The 19,964-nt window shown below is 38.2% G+C and overlaps 1 protein-coding gene across 1 annotated transcript in view; it reads right to left on the bottom strand.

The window, feature by feature from the left end:
* The window catches only part of DNAH8 (dynein axonemal heavy chain 8), a 243,812-nt gene that overhangs the window by 175,837 nt on the left and 48,011 nt on the right, over window positions 1–19,964 (bottom strand). Inside the window, exons 18-26 of the mRNA XM_087817239.1 lie at window positions 18,479–18,666; window positions 14,589–14,669; window positions 14,076–14,192; window positions 13,154–13,273; window positions 8,879–9,008; window positions 7,385–7,500; window positions 5,440–5,546; window positions 2,274–2,349; window positions 1,147–1,339 (exon numbers count right to left, since the gene is read on the bottom strand). Coding sequence (XP_087673365.1) covers window positions 1,147–1,339; window positions 2,274–2,349; window positions 5,440–5,546; window positions 7,385–7,500; window positions 8,879–9,008; window positions 13,154–13,273; window positions 14,076–14,192; window positions 14,589–14,669; window positions 18,479–18,666 — 1,128 coding nt within the window. The remainder of the gene's footprint in view (window positions 1–1,146; window positions 1,340–2,273; window positions 2,350–5,439; window positions 5,547–7,384; window positions 7,501–8,878; window positions 9,009–13,153; window positions 13,274–14,075; window positions 14,193–14,588; window positions 14,670–18,478; window positions 18,667–19,964) is intronic.

Genomic DNA, 19,964 nt, shown 5'->3' with positions numbered 1-19,964 from the left:
AAAATTTTACAATAAATTATTAAAATTAAGAAATTATAGAAAAAATTCTGCTTAATTTACTGGAATTGTATTGAATTTATAAATTAATCAAGGAATTGACTTCTTCATGTTATTAATTTATTCCAGTCTACCATGTCATTCAATAATAATCATTTTCTCCAAAAATTCTGTGAAAATATTTTTTACATTTATTTATAAAGTACTTCATGGTTTTGTGGCCATTGAAAAATCTATTTTTTTCTATTACATTGTTTTCTAGACTTATTGAGATATAATTGACATAACTGTATTATATTTTAATTGAATCACTGGCCATTACAGAAATACTCTATTTTTGTATATTGGTCTTTAGAGATAAATATTACTGAACTTATAGTTATAATAGTTGTTTCTAGATTTCTTGAATTGTCTACACCTGATTTTTAAATAAAAACAACCTTAGGCTTCTTTTCCAATTACTATTCTAATTTTTTACTGTGAGGCATCATAGTAAAGATCTCTAGTAAAATCCTGAATAAATCTGACAATAGCAGGCTTTTTGTTTATTCTTCATTTTAATGGAGAAGAAATGCTTCTAAATTTTTCCATCCATAGCATTATCAGAAAATCCCTCTTATTCCTAGTTTGCTGAGGATGTGTGTGGATGAGTGAAATATATCACATACACAGAAGCATATGTAATACATTGTTAAAGAAGAATTAAAAGTATACAAAACATGTATTGAAGAAGAAAAACAGGATTTCAATGTACTCAGCACCCAGGTTAAGAAGAGGATGCCAAGAAATTATTAGTATTCCTCTTTTGGCCCCTCTCTAATCACATCCCTTACCCCCAGAGGTAACCACCATCCTGAATTTCCTTTGGAGATAAACTTGAAGATAAACCAATGGACTTATCTCTAAACAATATGTTGTTTAATTTTTTAAAACTGAGCCATAAGGACAAAGGTAGCTGCTGTGAAAGAAAAACATGAGTTGCTCATGCTAGATGAAGGCTCCCAGGAGAAAACTTAACAAATAAACATATAAAAATGACTTTTAAAAATATCTACATGCTGTCACACTCAGGAAGAATCAGAGAAGAGCACTTATTAATTGTTGTAATTCAGGGTTCTACTGCTCTGAGATTTGTTTGAACATTCTTACTTTCTTCCTTCTTCAGCTGCTTTCCTTGAGCACCTGAGTAGTTCAGGTCAGTGGTACGGCTGGAACTACTGAGAGTCTTCATTTGCCGCGTTGGCTGCTGCCCCCAGTGAGCCACTCCTCTGCTGACCTCCAGGGTTAACTGGATCATACGGTTAATGGCTTGCTGAATGTCATCCAAACTCGGAACTATTACCTGTGGGAAGAAGAAACAAGTTCCTGGTTCTGCTGGCACATGGGATCTGTCCCTCTGATTTCACTACCCCCACTATTCCCCCCCGAATGGGGGAAAGCCTCAGTTGGTTCAGGAAAAGGCTGCTTTCAGGAGAGGGATGTGAGGGGAGTGCAGACTGCATGCAGACTTTCTCAACTCCTGCAGGCAAGAAAGTCAAACAGAGTACTTGTCATCCTTTCCCTGTGAGGGTGGCTGGATGCAGCCAAAAATTGTGGACTCCGAGTTGGGTGTCCATGAAGCCAAACAACTGAAGAAACTATACTGCCAAGATTCTGACCTCTGTTCTCTGAACTGTGCCAAATAAGCAAGGCACTGTCCTCTAGGAGGCCAGACTGTGTAGAGGTGGAGTTAGGTGAATCACAGATTGTCCCCGCCTGGCCTAATCCCAAGGCCCCTTACAGAATGCACCCGTCATCCCATGTGGCTTTGGGTTCCAAATGCCCATATGCAGCTGGGGTGGTAGTAGAGATAAAATCCATGAGAAAGCATAAGGGTTCTATGGTGCTCAGGGCATAGGCTCTCTCTCTCTTTCTCTTCTGCCATCCTTAGTGGGTTGCCTCATGGTCGTGTGTTTGGGGTAGAGATTTGGACTTCTGAGATGGTCTTACTTAGATAATTTAATGGTTTAAGTAAGAAAAAGCAAGATTTTTAGAATACTTGCCAATTGATGGCTAAACAGGTGCTTTACTCAACTGTCACCTACCTTCAGTATATCATGAGCTACGCAGAGCAATTTTTTATAACAGATATTAATGATAATATTTTTATTTTGTTAAATACTGAGGTGAGGTAAAAAGATACACAGGACCAAGAGGTTACCATAAATGAAAATTCAGTTGTGACGCTACCCTTCTCAAATACCACTGTATTAACTTGACTGTTTGGTCATCCTTACCACGTTAGGAATTGCAAGATGTACTTCAGTTTTTATAAAGGAAATAACATCTTCTGACCGTTTTCGACCATATGGGCTGTAAAGAGAAGGACATTTAGCTGATAAACCTTAACCTATAATTTCATAAACAGCTTGTTATGCTATAGCACTCAATCCTAAAAAATAAAGACCATTTTCAAAATACTAAATTACATGAAGAGAATGTTTTTTATAATGAAACCACAAATTTCAGAGAGCTAAGAAAACACAGTGACTTACTATTCTTAAAAGTAAAATATTAAGCCTCATATACATTTTCTAGTATTTTAATGTTGTTCTCTGTTAGTCATAAGCATTTAATAATGTTTGCTAAAAGCATTATTTTTCCCCAGCCCTGTAACAGATATTGGACAAGACTACCAACAAAAAGCATATATCTTCATATACTCTTTTACATATACTTTTTTGAAAGATTAAAGGTTTTTGGTCAAAGCTTTCCCAAAACTTCCTTTTTATACAGTATCATTCATGCTCAGACAGAAGAAAAGACGTACAAACACATGAGTGCAAGTAACTGATGCATACCAGAGCTGAAAATAGTATGATTATCTCCCTCTGCCTTGACCTCTGCCCCCACCCCAGACAAAACTATAATAACTGTAAATTTTTCATAGCAAGAAATGCTGTCATTACTGAAAAACTACACTCCCATTTATAAATACAGCCTTGCAGCTACCGTTTTTCCAGAAGATGGGGGCCTGGGGTGACAGAAGCAAAAGCACAGCACCCCAATAAGCGACTAAGCAGGGTCCCTGTGCATTCCCAGCTGAACCTGCCATATCCCAGTGCCTCTTCAGGGGGCAGTAACTGTGAGCCAATAAGACCTGGCTCTGTATTCAAGGTTCTAAGGGTCATGATGAAGAAAAAGTGAAACTCCTAGATAGAGAGATAAGAAAGGACAGACAAAGATTCAAAAACAGAAAGATCTCTGGCTCAAAGAGGACATACAAACTAAAATCCCAACAAGCATGACTATGTCTAACAGTAAGAAAGAGAGCTAAAGAAGTCAATAATTGAACCAGAAACTCACTCCAAATGAAAGTCAATGTAGAGAAGTGTGACAAACTCCAAAATAAGTATAATGCGAATGTTCAAATATAAATGAAGGCTATCTTCTAAAAAAAATAATAATAAAGAATTACTCAACTAAAAAGGCAGAAATGGTAAGAAAAAGTATTAATTGAAATATTTAAGATGCAATAGATGAAATCATTTTATAATAGATACAGATACTTGCCCATAATGTAGCCCAGAAATGCAAAAAGACAAAATATGTGACAGAGTCATTAGGAGACAAGAAGGAGAGGCCCCAGCAGTTGATATGACCACATATCCAGTGTGCCCAAGACAGTTCTGGGTTAAGTCTGTCCTGACCCTTCATCTGAATTGTGCCCCTCACAAAAAACAGTGTCCTAGTTTGAACAATAAATTATGTGTCAATCCATTCAACATTCAGCTGCTAGGAGTTCCATAAGAAGAGAATGTCCCGCCCGGCAGGTGTGGCTCACTGGTTAGAGAGTTGGCCAGTGCACCAAAGGGTCGCAGGTTCAATTCCCGGTCAAGTATACCTGCCTGGGTTGCAGGTTCCATCCCCAGCCCCAATTGGGGCATCGATGTGTCTCTCTCACATAGATGTTTCTGTTTCTCTCCCTCCCTGTGACAAGTTTACAGTCACACGGAGAGATTTTAACAGTCCAACTAAATTAAAATCCAGCAATGAATAGCCAAGGAGTAAATCTAGCAAAAGTGTGCAAAACTTTTACATGGAAAATTATAGAACTTCATTGAAGTATGCTAATTCTCTCCAAATTTATGCACAGATTCAATGTAATTTAAATAACCCTCCCAAAAGAAAAATTAATTTTCAACAACTTTTGCTTGGTTAACAGAAAAAAATATACTAGTTTCCTACCTCACACTAAATACAAAAATCAATACCAGGTGGATTAAATCACTAAATGTAAAAGATAAAACTATAAAACTTTTAGATGACATTATGAAGAAGGGAAAGATTTCTTCTAAAAGACACAGAAATCACAAATTACTAATAAAAAGATTTCTAAATTTGACTATTTTAAAGAACAGATGGATAAACGTGAATATTTTTAAACTCAGCAAAGGATACCACATATAGAATGAAAAGACAGGCACAACAGAGAGAATATATTTGCCATATTATCATCAACAAACTAATATATTCAGAGCATTGATAAACAAATCCAACCCAACAGAAAAACAGGTGGTGGGGGGGGAGGAGGGCAGAAAGGGCAGAAGGGAGATAGGGAAATGGAAGGGAAGGGAGGGGGAAAGAAGGGAGGGGAAGGGGAGGGGAGGGGAGGGAAGGGGAGGGTAGAAGAACACAAATTTTAAGGACGAGAAAGCACAAATGGTTCATAAACATAAAAATGTGTTCAACCTCATCAGTAACCAGGAAAATGATAACTGAAAATCCAATGAGATGCCATTTCACACCTCCTATGCTGGCAAGATTTTTTTTAAGGATGAGGAGCCATGGGACTGTCACGCTAGGTTGTGCCTGGTAAGTGAGGCATGCACTCACCCTAGGGCCCATCTTTCCACTCTGAGCAGGTGCAGCAGGAGACAGGTACAAGAACGTTCACAGAGGATTTATTCACAATAGCCCAACCCAGAAACAGCTCAAATGGCCATCACCAGTAGAACAGAAAAACAGACTGTGTATGCTCCAACTATACACAAGTGAAATAAATTACATCAACATAGATAAATCTCAAAAACATAATGCTGAACACAGTCCAAAACAGGCAAAATTAAATGATACATCGATTAGGGATACATATACATGGTAAATTCCAAGGAAAACCAAGACAGTGACAAAGCTCATGTTAGTAGATACCTTTGGGTGAGCCAGAGAGGGCCAGTAAGGTACATGTGCAGTGTTCTTCACCTTGGCCTGGCTGCTAGGAACTTGGTTGTTCATTTGATCAGTGTTCTTGCAACATTACCCTTATGTTTCCTTACAGTCTTTTCATCAATGCTATATTTTAAATTTTATAATTTTTTAAATTAATAAAAAAGAGGGGCTCTTATTAACATTATGTCATAACAGTTAGTATTATCAGACTTATTTAGCATATTTTCAACTTGCCTTGCAACAAATATTCTTCTTTTCATTGTGTCCAAAGATAACCGTGTAGCTTTTTGAAGACTGTCTAGTAATTGATGAGAGAAGAAAGCAAAGACCTCTTTACATTCCTGTAATAAGAAATCACATTACATTTGTTACAAAAGATAAAAACTCTCACACCCCCAAAGCAAGAATACAATATCAGAAGTGTCATGTGAAAGATAACAAATAATGAACTATACAATTTTGAATATACTGTAGAAATATGTTCAATCCTAAATTTACTTGTTTATTTTTTAAAACAATATATGAAAAGTTTGCTTTCATAAACACCCTAGCAAACCATAAGGACTTGATGAAAAGCCAAAATTTAAAAACAGCTTATTCGAAATAATCGTGGTTTGCTCAATACTCAGTAATTCACTCAACAAAATTGAAGCACTTATTCAGTGAGTGCGCTTAATGCTTAGGGGTGTGGGCATAAGAGGATATTTAGTCTGCATCCTCAAAATGCTTAGCTTGGCAGTTAAACATATTTTAAAATGTATAATACCAAAGTATATGGGATAAAACTTTCATCTTGGGACCATGGCTTGCCCCTCTCTCCAACCCTCCCTTTCCCTGCAGAGAAGTAGCAAGTTCATTGGTCAGAGTGCAGTACAAGTATTGAGCCTGGGCAGGGGTCTGGGCACCAGTCTTGCTTTCATACCCAGGGCCAGTCTCTGCCAGTCTATTCCTCTGCACCCTAAACACTGCCCCCCTGGGACTGGGTGAGTGAGTCGGACTGAGCTGGTTCAGAAGGGAGGCTCAGCAGGTGTAAATAAAGAGGAGCAGGTCAGAGTGAGTTATCAGGCTAAAGCACGGGTGTGACATAATCAGGTAGCTTCTTCAGGTAGGCTACTCCCACAGTAATATGGAAGGCGGTTTGAGAGGCAGAGGCTACTTAGGAGGTGACTGCACTGATGCAGCCCCTAGCGATGCCCCATTTGAGAGGCTCTGATGGCGCTGAGTCTTGCTCCAAGGAGCCAGGCCAGTGCTGAAGAGAATGCAGCTGGAAGAGAAGGGCTGCTGGCCTGGGGACACCCTCCTCACTCCGCTGACTCCCGCAGACCGCTCAGGGCAGCCTGGCACATGGTTCTGAGAAAGCCACAGCTAAAATCTGACTCGGCAAGACAGCGTCCCCATCAATCGCTGATATCCTTGAGCAAGGGGGTGAAAGTGGAACAAATATGTGCCGCTTATGTCCAAAGCTGTATGTATTACAGTGTATTAAAGAGTGTAAAAGAATGTAAAACAGGAAGAATGAAAAGATGAGTTTCACAGATTAAAAGAAGACTGACCACGCAGGGAAAGCAGGAATTAGCACAAATGTGGCAGTGGCATTTGGTGCTAATGTGACCAGACAGGGAACCCAAAGGAGAAAGAAACCCTGTGCCTCCTTTTCAACCTTCCTTCTCAACACTTCTCAACACAGTGTGAAAATCTACACCTTGGGTCTCTCCTGGGGGGAGTCTACAGGCTGCCCAGGGTACTCATTAGAAATGCGGATCTCTGGGACCCAAGTGAATCCAAATCTGGGCTTGCAATATAGTTAATGCTGTTAAACACAATAACTGAGAAAGATGTCCTCCACTCTGAGTCGGACAGGTTGGCACCGCACTCCCAGAGTAACATTTACTATGCAAGAAAACAGTCAGTCACTTAGGGGAAGATAACTATAAACATAGTAGACAGGTCACATTAAAAGTTGATAAAGTTCAGGAAAACTATAAGGATTGTTGTATCTTGCCAGATTCTACAACGCAGAGCTAAAAATTGTATTTTCTGAATTTTGTTAAAAATCTCAGTTATAAATCCACCTAGGTTAGTTGCAGAACCTCCAGGGATAAAGCACCACTTGGGGTTATCTACAGTCCTATAAGTCATAATTCTGTGAAATTTAGTGAGGCTGCTTCACAATAAATACCTTTTTAAATTCATCTTCTTTATCATTAGCAGCAACCTCAGCCACAATATTATTCTCATAATCCGGGTTTTCACTATCTTCTGCTTCACTTCCAAAAACAACATGTTTCCCCTGTTCTATGGATAAAATACAAAACAAAAATATAACATTTAATGTTGAGCATTTGGCTTATTATATATGGCCAAAACATCTTTCAAAAACCCTTTTAAAAAGTTCTTAATTTTAAAAATTTTAAATTTGTTCCCATAGGAATCATCCTTAATTCAGTTTAAATCACCCATCTCAATAGAAGCGTTATTCTACTGAGAAATATACTCTTTAAATATACTCTTTTTTTTTTCTTAATATATCTTTATTGATTTCAGAGAGAGGAAAGGAGAGGGAGAGAGAGAGAGAGAAACATCAATGATGAATCATTGATCGAGCCCAAAATCCGGGCATGTGCCCTGACCGGGAATCAAACCCCAATCGCCTGGATCCTAGGTTGATGCTCAACAGCTGAGCCACACCTGGCCGGGCTAAATATGCTTTTAATATCTAGAATTACGAAACATTTAAGGAGGGTTTCACATACTATCTTTCTAAAATTTTATTTACTTTTTGAGTTTTATAACTTAATGAACTGATATTTTTGTGTTTTGACACTTCTGAGGAAAACTAATTAAAGTAAGTGGGAAACTCTAAGAGGAAGAAGACCTGCTATATGTATCATGGTTTAAGCTCAGGGTTTCTCATCCTGAGCATTCCTGGCATTCCTGGTTGTAGGGCTGTCGTGAGCACTTTGGAGATTCAGCAGCAGCCCTGGTCTCTACCCGCTAGAGGCCAGTAGCACCTCCCCTTGCTGTGTGACAACCAAAAATGTCTTCAGACCTTTTAGAATGTGGGGGGTGGGGGGGCATTGAGAGCAAGCGAGACAGAGATGGAGAGAGATAGATGTGGGGGGATTATTATAGCAGACCTCAGACTGCGATCCATGAGAAGCCCTGCTTGCAAGGTTGGTCCTTGATTGGCGTCTGGGAACTTAGATTCCAGAAGGGTTCCCGCCATTCTCTAACTGAGCGATTTTCAACCCGTTTCATCTCCGGGCACACATAAACTAATTACTAAAATTCTGCAGCACACACAAAAATATATTTTTTGCTGATCTGACCAAAAGGTATAATTTTGATCCATTTATAGTGGGTGGCTACTGCTGTGTTGGCTATTGTCATTTTTTTAATTTGACAACCTAAGGGAAAAGAGGTCAGTGCCCCTGACTAAACAGGTATCGCATGTTTTAAAAATTCTTGTGGCACATGGGTTGAAAATCACTGCTCTAACCAATAAAAAGGGCTCACTGTGCCTAAACAGTTCATGCAAACAGCGTGGTTTATGCTGGACACCTGCTTTGCTTTCCTTTTGGGAGTCTGGAATTTTGGTTCCTGCTAAGCAGGTGTCTACTTGCGAACATATCTGTAACTCTTGTGGTTCAAACATTATAGCTAGTGAAATTACCTGCTTTTGCTGCTTTCCCACTGTACTTAACTTCATAAATAGTCTCAAATATTGAAATAAGTTCTCTGACAGCTTCTTCTACATGCTTACTTTTGTGGTTTAGAACCTCAGCCCATTCTTTTGTATATGTCTATTAAATAAAGAAATGACTATTAATTTCTGGATACACTGTGAAAATTAAAAACACTGTGAAAATTATTAATAAAACTGTAATTGACACCACTTGAAAATAACTAGAGACAGTTGCCAATAGCATAATGTTTCAGATCCAAAACTATCAATGGCTAACGGCACAGCTGCTAAGGCCCATGTCAAGAAAAGGAGGAGAAAGGAGGAAAATTCAAAGTCTTTGACCTTCATCTGACTCAACCTCACACAGACATCTACACTCACACTTATAGGACGAAAGAATGAAGGCTGAAGAAGCAGAGAGATGATAATGTCAAAAGTTGAAAATGAAAAGTAGTTTAAAAAGGACAATCCAAAACATTGCTGAGATTCGAATGAGATGAGGTTTTTAAGCAAGCACAGCGTTGAATGCTGGGCATCAAAACCTCAGAGCTTTGTGTGTATTAACTCATTTAACTGAAGGACAACCTCTTGGGATAGGTAATATTATTGTCCCCATTTCACAGATGAGAAAACCGAGGCTCAGAAAGAGGAAGAAATGTGTCCAAGGTCGCCCAGAGGGCATTAAACTAGAGGTTGAGGCCAGCTTTGAATGATCCTAAAAGATTGTGCTTCTGCCTTTCTAAACTTTTTTAATAGTCAGAAGAGGCTTTAGGAAGCAGCTGAGACTAGTTAAATTCAAAAAAGAAAACAGGTTTATAAAATTGAATAGGTCTTTTGACGTGTCCACAACATCCATACATTTTAGAAAAAGGTAAATAGGAACAGACAACTTGGGCCCTCCAAACGCCTTCTTCGAAGGAACCCGAGCCCATCTGTGCAAACCTCTCTCCAGGCGAGCTTTGCGAGGCCCCATACTCCCTGCATGCTGCCCTCATGTGTTCCTCTCTCGGCTACTGGCTTGAGGGAGATCCTTCTAAGTTTGTCACTCCCACTTATACCACCTCACCTGTATCTGAACCCATCTCTGTCTCTTCCCAGCCTCCCTAAGCCATTCTCTGATCCTCTACACCCCCACCAACTCTTCTGACATTGCTTCATGCTTCCTTCCTCCTGTCCTTTCTAATGATTCAACACAATGTTAACACTGGAATGACCGTGGGGGCTGAGAGCCACTTCTGTCTAACAGGGAAACTGAGTGTTCAGCAAGTAGACACTTCCAGTTGATCTTGGCAGATTGACCACATGTAAACACATGTGTACACATGTGAAAAATGTAAACACAAGCTGACACCATCAGCCATCCCCATCCCTGCTTGCTTTGAAATCCTCTAAGAAAAGAACCAGACACTACAAGTTAAAAGTGACAGATTGAACACACTTGGGCAATCCCCTGATACTTCTAAAACCGCAGAAATGAAAGAAAGAAAGAAAGAAAGAAAGAGAGAGAGAGAGAGAGAGAGAGAGAGAGAGAGAGAGAGAGAGAGAGAGAGAAAGAGAGAAAGAGAGAGAGAGAAAGAAAGAAAGAAAGAAAGAAAGAAAGAAAGAAAGAAAGAAAGAAAGAAAGAAAGAAAGAAAGAAAGAAAGAAAGAAAGAAAACAAAGTAATCTTTTAAAAAGAGTATGCCCAAAGAATAAATGAGAGGATGCCACATACATTCTTCATATGTTTCCAATACTATATAATAATAAAGTTAACGAGATTTGAAAATTGGTGCTGGGACAACTGAATATCTACTTGCAAGAGAATGAAATTGAATACTTTCCTTACACCACACACAAAAATTAACTCACAATGAATCATACACCTAAATGTAAGGGCTAAAACTAGAACTTTTAAAAGAAAAAGCAGACATACGTTAAAAAAAAAAGGGGGGGGAATCTTACCTTTCGGGACAGCGTGGATGGACCTGGAATTTATTATGCTGAGTGAAATAAGCCAGTGAGAGAAAGACAAATATCGTATGATCTCACTTATATGTGGAATCTAATGAACAAAATAAACTAACGAACAAACTAGAAACAGAAGCATGGATACAGGGAACAGTCTGACAGCTGTCAGAGGCAAGGGGTGTTGGGGAGCTGAAAATAAGAAGGTGAAGGGATTAAGCAAAAAAAAATATATCTGTAACACAAAGACACAGACAACAGTGTGATGGCAGCCAGATGGAAAGGGCCTGGGGGTTAGGGAGAGGTACAAAGGGAGGGGGGAAGGGGACAGAGAGAGATTTTGCTTGGGGTCATGGGTACATGATAAATTCATTCCAATAAATTCAATTAAAAAAAGTAAAACATAGGCATAGATCTTCTTAATTTTGTATTAGGCAAAGTTCTCTTAGCTATGACACCAAAAACAGAGCAACAAAAGAAAAGAAGATAAATTGGACAAAATCAAATTTACAAACTTTTGGGTTTCATAGGACAACATCAAGAAACTGAAAAGACAACCCACAGAATGGAAGAAAAAATGGAAATCATGTACCTGATAAGGGACTAGTATCTAGAACACATAAAGAACAATTACAACTCAAAACATAGACATTCCTAAAGGAAGGTACATGAAAGGTTAATAAGCACATGAACAAAAGGTTCAACATGACTAGTCCTCAGGGAAATGCAAATCAAAACTTCAAGGAGATACCACCTCACATCCACTAGGATGGCTATGGTAAAAAAGACAGTAAGTGTGGGCAAGGATGCAGAGACACTGGAACTCTCGTACAAGGCCAATGGGAATGTAAAACAATGCAGCTGCTTTGGAAAACAGTCCAATAGCTCTGCAAAAGGTTAAACATGGAGTTAGCAATTCCATTCCAAGATATAAATCCATGAAAAATTTAAAAGTGCCCTCACAAAAACTTATACACTTATGTTCACAGCAGCATTACTTGTAATGGCCCAAAATGGAAAGATATCATCATTTCAAACTTGCATGCTCGGAGAACAAGATGTTAAAATGGGCATTTAGTATTGTCTCCATTACAGCCAAGGCCCCAATGCTGAGAACAAATGACTTTAATATCCCACACACTATAAAAAAGATGCTTCTTATAAGGTAGCAAGGCAGGCAACCCTCAGCCCATTGTCCACCTTGAGGTTATGGAAGGGAAGCTTGATCATAAGTAGAGATGTGGCAGAAATAAATGTAGGCTGCTTTAAAAGAACTATGCAGAGACCCTGGTCCAAGTCCTCTAGAACTGGGAACAGAGGGGCTGACCTATGCCTAAGTAGTCCTGAGGCAAGAAACTGGCTGGGTACTCCAACCCCTAAAGGCAAGAAGAGGTGTTCTGGGAAGAAACTGCATTTTTATAGAAAGAGGGGCAAAGGCACCTGTTTTTGACAGGCTAACTGGACCTCTTGAGATGGAGCCACCCTTAGTTGTCTTGAAAAGGATACTAGCAAGGTGACTCACACCAGCAGGGTGGGTGTAGCTGAAGGCAGACAAGGGAGAAAAAAAGAGTTCAGTTAAAGACATAAAGTGAGTGCTTTTGAGAGAGACTGTGCTGCTGTGCTAAGCCTCAAAAATGATTAGACAGGGTTCCTATCTTTGTGCTTTCTAGCCAAGGTGATGTTGAGAAGGGTTAGGTTTTGCCCTGTGGAACCGGACATCGATGGATTTAAACTGGGGAGTTTTGCAATCAAGTTTTGTGGAGGATGGATATGATGAGGCCAACTACACAGGCAGGGAGACTAGTGACACCACAACATCAATTGCTACACTCAAAAGGAGCCTTAAGGGTCTGACAAGACAGGGGTAGCAGCTGTGGAAAAGGAGAGGCAATTCAAGCAAAATCTGAGTAAGAAGCAAAACCTGACTAAGTTTTAAGACTGACTTGATTTAGGAAATGAGAGCCAGGAAAGGGGTCCTGAAGGCTCGGAGGTGCCTGGGTGACCCAAAGGGAAAGTCTATGGTGGTAAAAACCATGAGAATAGACGCTATTGCCCCAGGAGCGTGCACAGAGGAGGAAGAGCAATGAGACCCTGACAGATCCCCAGCATGAGGTTGAGGGCATGAGTAAAGTAACATCTAGGGGTGGCCATCTGTTTGAGCTATTGAAGCCTTTAAATCTTTGGAGCTGAGGATGTCCCCCAAAGCTAGGATGTCTAAATACTACTGACACAGAATTCTACTTTTAGATTGGAAACTCACATTTCAGGTTCATGAAGAAGTATTTCTATGATTAAAATATAACACATAAATGCATACCTCATTGAGCGTCAACATATCTTCTACTTTGGTAGCACCACTTTCGGGCAGGGAAATTAATACGGTTTTAGCTATCTCCTTTAGAACTGTATCAATATGCATCTCACACAAGTCATTGATCTACCAACAAGAAAAAGATGTGGAAGAAAACTCTTCTTTCATCCAGAATGTACTTGAGTTATAAACTAATTTAGAGGGCTATGTCTGGAAACCTGCCTTTGGAGCCAAGCATAATTTGGTGGAAATTTTAGTATATCTGCAAAAATAGCTTGACATGGAAGTAAAGTTTTATTGAGCAGCAACATGTACCATATGCATAATCTCTTTTAAAGCCTCATTCCATCCATGAGTCATCACTATCCCAGTTTTATAGCTAAAGGAACCAATGCTCAGAGATGTAAAGTAACCTTGGGAGAAACACACAGCTAGTGAAAGGCAGAGAATCGTACCTCGGTGTATCTGCCTCCCAAGCCTCTGAGTTTTGACTAGTACACCAGGTTGCCACCACTGGCAGACTAGCACATCTAAAAAGGTGGGCATGTTCTCCACAGCAAACACGTCAGGAATCAATAGACAGTCGCCAACTAGATGACTATCTCGTTTAATTAATATTAGATGCATGGCTATTTAAGCACTCTGTTCTGTCATTTTCCACAGTCTACAATTTTCTAAACTAAGCTGTGGAGTTGAGCTATCATTTTGACATATTAAAGGCAAGGTAATTCAGAGACAAGAACAGGGAAAACCTAAATGAAAATGGCCCAAAGCAGTTCAAGAAACATAAAGCATTATTTTTTTTTAGCTTAATGGATATCCTTTTAGTTAAAAGTCACACCTCTTAAAGGGCTTTCATAGGCAATCAAACTATTACTCATAGCCTAAGTATTCATGTATGTAGCTTTTTAATATTTATCTATTTTACCTTCTTTAAAAGTTGATTGAACATATCCAAAACTGAGTCAACTTCTTGAAAGAAACTTTCCAGTGTTAAAGATGACCATGTTAATATTGTGAGTCCTTGTCTCAACACAGATTCCACCTAAAAAAAGGGGGGAAAAAGATATTCCCATTACTAACAGAAGCATCTGCACTGTTTTCTTTTATTACTTGGAAATATGATAGGTCATATTTCCTTAATTATATTTCTCCTCCATTATACCAAGCAAAGGTGACTTTTTGGTTTTTATTAATTATCTTTAGCTGTCCATGAAGCAATCATGGATTTTTAGAAAGTGCCAATTATTTAGATTTAGATGTTTTTCAAAGGCAACAAAACTTCCGTTTTGAAACCATTCTGTAGGAATAATAGAGCTTTAAAGTTGAACTAGAAAGACAGAGGATCTACGCAAGAACAGATGTTCTAAAACCCATAATCTAGAGAACTGTAATCTAATTTTAAACAAGAAAATCAACATAGACCTTCAGCATTACTAACCTTCTTCATTTTAGGGGTCATCAGATTGACAAACACAGAGGGCACTTCCTGACATAACTCATCATAATACTGTAGAAGATCCTGTTAAAAGTCCAAATGGCATGTTTTACTTTAACTTATTTTAAAGCAACAGTCATATTTTGATTCAGACCAGGAAGGATTCATACCTGTTTCCTCATACTCCTGCCAAAATGGAGGGTGCTCATTTAAATTTATACTAATTTACTGTACCTTTTCCTCACTTGTAAATCACCTGAGCATCCCCTTTAAACAGTGAGTCAATGGAGCTTTCTAGATTTGCATTTTTCATGTTTATAATTTGTCTTTCTAGATTTATGCTATTTTAAATAGATTGGAGCCCTAGCTGATCTTGCTCAGTGGTTAGAGCATCGGCCCATGGACTGAAGGGTTGATTCTGACCAAGGGCGGGTACCTCAGTTGCAGGCTCATCACCAGCTCCGGTCAGGGGTGCGTGTGGGAGGCAATCAGTCGATGTGTCTCTCTCACATCAATGTCTCTCTCTCTCTTCCTTCCACTCTCTCTGAAAAGCAATGGTGAGGATTAAAAAATAATAATAGCTTGGATAATTATCTTTTCATGATGTCTGTTGTTACACAGTTTTCCCTTTTTTCTCCCTTGTCCTCGGACATATTAAAGCATATGTATCACTGATGCCACACTTGTTTTCTTGAATCAAAATCAATGTCACACAATCAGAATTAATAAGCTTTTTATTTTCTTTTATATATCTTTCAGAGATGAGGCATCATAACAATCAATTTTTGACTGTTTTGTAATTTATTGCAGTGTGTGATGGGAGATGTGGATTCAAGTTAATCCTCCCCCAAAGTAATAATATTAAATTGTTTCAATGTTTACTTGATAGTTTCAAAGTTATTAATATCTTTCCTGCTTTTTTTCACTTGCAGTAGAACTTTTACATATACTTGACACTTGGCAAAAGACTTTGACTTTATGGTATCATTCAATACTAACTGAATCCTAAAGGGGATAATGCATGTGGTATTAACTTCAATTTATAACAGCATTTTGACACTCAATTCTCTAAAGCCACAACTAGCCAATACTAAGACCTAGGGCTTTCCATGCTGAAGCTAAAATTTACATAATGCCAATGTTCCTCTGAGGTTTTGTGTGTGTTTTTAATGTAGCAATTAAATATTATTTTGGTAAGAGCTAAAATTATTAAACTCTTAAAAGAAAGCATATGCATAAATCTTCATGACCTTGGATTAGGCAAAGATTTCTTAGATGTAACACTAAAACCACAAGAAACAAAAGAAAAAGTAATGAGCTGAACTTCACCAAAATTCATTTATCTGATAAGGTATTTGTATCTAGAATATATGAAGAATACTTACATCTCAGTAATAAAAAGGCAAATAACTCAATTAAAATACGGGCAACGGATTTGAACAGATACTCCTGCAAAGATCTACAAATGGACAGTATGCACATGAAAAGAAGCTCAATATCATTAGCTATACAAGAAATGCAAATCAAAACCACACTAACATACCCCTTTACATCCAAATGATGTTCAAATGAAAAAGACAGTAACAACTGTTGGCAAGGATGTAGAGAAATAGAAACCCTCACACACTGCTGGTAGAAATACAAAATATTTCTGACTATTCAGTCAGGAACATTGACCCCTTTCCCTTAGACTGTCAAATTAAAAATGACAACAGCCAACACAACAATAGCCAGCTGGTATGACTGAATCAAAATTATACCTATTTTTTCATGCTTCTAAAATGCTAACCACAGCCCTTTCCAGTCCTTAGCTATGGAAACGCTAGCAAAAGGCCACCAACGTTAACATAGTGATATAAAAATTCCAACAACACGACCCTTCCTACTGAGCTGTCGCTGTACATTGGAACTTTGGGTTGGTTAACTTAGTCTCTCTTTTCACTAAGAGTTTCAGATTTATAACTGTACTATTTCTTTTTCTCATAAGACATGCATGTTTTATTTGAAAAGTTTATGTGAGGAAAGATAATGCATTTTTTGAGCATGTTGCAATTTTCTTAAAGAAATAGCCAAAATTTATTCTAAATAAAAACTTGAGATGGTTGAAATAATCCTAAACTACTCCTCATGCATTCAGATACATGTTATGCCTGTCAAAAACTCTAATTTGCTTCTAAAAATACATTCACCTAACCCTTTGTATGCATTGAAAGTATGAACTAGAACACATACCTGGTCACTGAAATAAAAATTAAGTTTTACTTTAAAAAATAATAATAATAAATAATAATAATAATAAATAAATAAATAAATATATATATATATATATATATACACACTTATTTTTTTGTCAACTTGGCAAAAATATATATTAATTGGTAAAAATACATATTTTTGGTGTGCTGCAGAATTTTCATAATTAGTTTATGTGTGCCATGAGATGAAAAGGTTGAAAATCACTGCCCTAGAGAATAAAAACATATATTCCCAAAAATACTTGTAATTTTCACAGCAACGTTATTAATAATAGCCAAAAAGTGAAAACAACCCAAACGGCCCTTAACTGATGAATGGATAACTAAACGGCTTCCTGAAGCAAAGGAAAGTAGTAACAAAATGAAAAGGGTACCTATGAATGGGAAAACGTATTTGCAAATCACATATCTGATAAGGGGTTAATATCCAAAATATATAAAGAACTCACACAACTCAATAGCAAAAAATAAAAATACCTTTAAAACATGGGCAGAGGAACATTCCAAAGATGACATACACAAGGCCAATAGGGCCCTAGTGGGTTTGGCTCAGTGGTTAGAGCATTGGCCCCCGTACTGAAGGGTCCGGGTAAGATACAGAAACAAGGACATCCTGCCACTTGCCGCAATGTGGATGGACCTTGAGGCCTTAGGCTAAGTGAAATAAGTCAGACACAGAAAGACAAATACTGTATGATATCACTTATATGTAGAATATAAAAAAGCCAAACTCTGCCCTTGCCAGTTTGGCTCAGTGGTTAGAGCGTCGGCCCTTAGACTGAAGGGTCCAGGTTTGATTCTGACCAAGGGCATGTACCTTGGTTGCAGGCTCAATCCCTGGCTCTGGCTGGGGTGTGTGCAGGAGGCAACCGATTGATGTGTCTCTCTCACATTGATGTTTCTCTCCCTCTCTTTCCCCCTTCCACTCTCTCTGAAAAGCAATGGAAAAAATATCCTCGAATGAGGATTAAAAATAATAATAATAAAAAAATTAAAAAGCCAAACTCATAAAAATGGAGAATAGAAAAGTTGTTGCCAGGGCCTGGGCCAGGGCTGGGGGGAGGGGGAAATAGGGAGAGGTTGGTGAAGGGTACAAACTTTTAGCTATAAGATAAATAAGGTCTGAGGCCTACTGTATAACATAGTGACTCTAGTTGATAACTCTGTATTATATATATGTAAGGTGATGAATGTGTTAATTAACTAAATAGGAGGAATCTTTTCACAATGTATACATATATCAAACCATCACAATGTACATTAAATATCTTACAATTTTGTCAATTATACCTCAATAAAGCTGAAAAATAAAAAGAATTAACATAGTAACAGATTTCCCCTCAAAGCCATGTCAGCACAACTGCAATAATATATTTTTTCCCAAAAAAAAAACAAAAAATGCTTCAAAACTAGCCTGGCCGGGCGTGGCTCAGCAGTTGAGCATCAACCTGGGATCCAGGCGATCGGGGTTCGATTCCCAGTCAGGGCACATGCCTGGGTTGCGGGCTCCATCAATGACTCTCATCATTGATGTTTCTATCTCTCTCTTTCCCTCTCCTTTCCTTTCTCTGAAATCAATAAAGATATACATATTTTTTAAAAACACAAAAACTAATGAGAAAATATATTTTATCTTACCTGCAAATGCAATTTATCTGCTTTCAATTTACTTTCCAACTTTAGCAATTTCTTTGCCTCTTCTGGTACATCCAGCTTCATTTTTATCATGCACTTGGTTTCCCGAACAACTTCCAGAATTTTGGGATCAAAATTAACCAACAACTTCCCTGATTCTGGGTGTCGCACAAAAAGCGTGGCTTGTAAAGCTACAAATAAACAATATTTGACTTTAGTTATTTTGGATTTCTTTTCTGCTTCCAGCCCTGTTTTACATGCCTGTCTTCCCCACTGGACTACTGACTTCTTTAGAGCAGAACAATAGTGTTGGATATCCCAGGTTCTAAGGCAACATCTAGCATACAGTCAGTGCTCAAACCTTAGATAAATAAATGCAGTATCTACAAGGCCATAAAATCAGATCGAGAGAGATAAAAATGGACCAAGAATGGATAGCCCTTAGGCTGTGAGCTGCAGTGCTTTCTGAGTGGGCCTAAGCAAGCTGCAATGTCATGTTATTTTATTTTCATAGGTGATGATTTAACCCCAGGAGAGAGCTGGAAGATGTGCACAACGACAGACATATGACATGCCTCATAGATTTCAAACCCTTTTCCATGCCTAACCCCAAACTGGCTTCTTTAAGGAGGTATCTGAATGAAATCTCCACCCTGAATTTCTGATAAGTAGGCTCAATATCAGTAAGAAATATTTATTAAACACCACTGCACTATGAACTCCTAGAATAAATGTAGAGGAAGATTTTTTTTACACTACATCTGAACTACTACATGAACATCATTAATATAAATGAGCATTTTCAGATATGCTTTTTACTATGAATCCCTATGTTCATTCTAAGTAGCCTTAGTTTATTTGTTATTTTAACATGATAGCTAATAATAACAACACACCTATAGGCAAGTATGTGCTAGCTTGAATTATATCTTACATTAACAAACACTGCTAACTTGAGGACGTCCATCGTATCTTCCCAGCCTCACATTACTGCACAGAATGTAGCTGCATCAAATATCTAGTTAAATAAAAAGTCTGTACACCCCACTGAAGTTAGTGGACTCATCATATAAAATTAGTCTTAATGATGCCAGTTTCATGGAGATTTCAACTAAAAATTTTACCCAATTCATTTGGAATCTTCTTAGAATTGGGCTAGAAATCACTTATCCTCCCAAGTTAAAGTCTAAATTAACACTTGAACACTTATTTAATAAAACCTGTCTTCTTTAAGGTTGTACTAAGCTTCCGTGAATGGACAAAACAGTCAGCAAGACCACTGACAATGACACCAGGAAGTCCTCTCCAGGACTGAGTGAACGTTCATTCCATGTGAATCATCATCAGAGAAACATCACAGAGCAACCAACTGAAAGAGGTGGATACTAGGTCTCCAATTATTATCCTGAGTTCCTGTAGAGTTAAATAGTGTCACCTCACTATAGCAAGAAGCCTCCTGGAGCCAATTCCTGCCCATCAGCCTGTATTC

The sequence above is a fragment of the Miniopterus natalensis genome, chromosome 5 (genome assembly GCF_054644295.1).
Source record: "Miniopterus natalensis isolate mMinNat1 chromosome 5, mMinNat1.hap1, whole genome shotgun sequence".
NCBI classification, from domain to species: domain Eukaryota; kingdom Metazoa; phylum Chordata; class Mammalia; order Chiroptera; family Miniopteridae; genus Miniopterus; species Miniopterus natalensis.
This window is presented reverse-complemented; position numbering and strand designations above follow the sequence as displayed.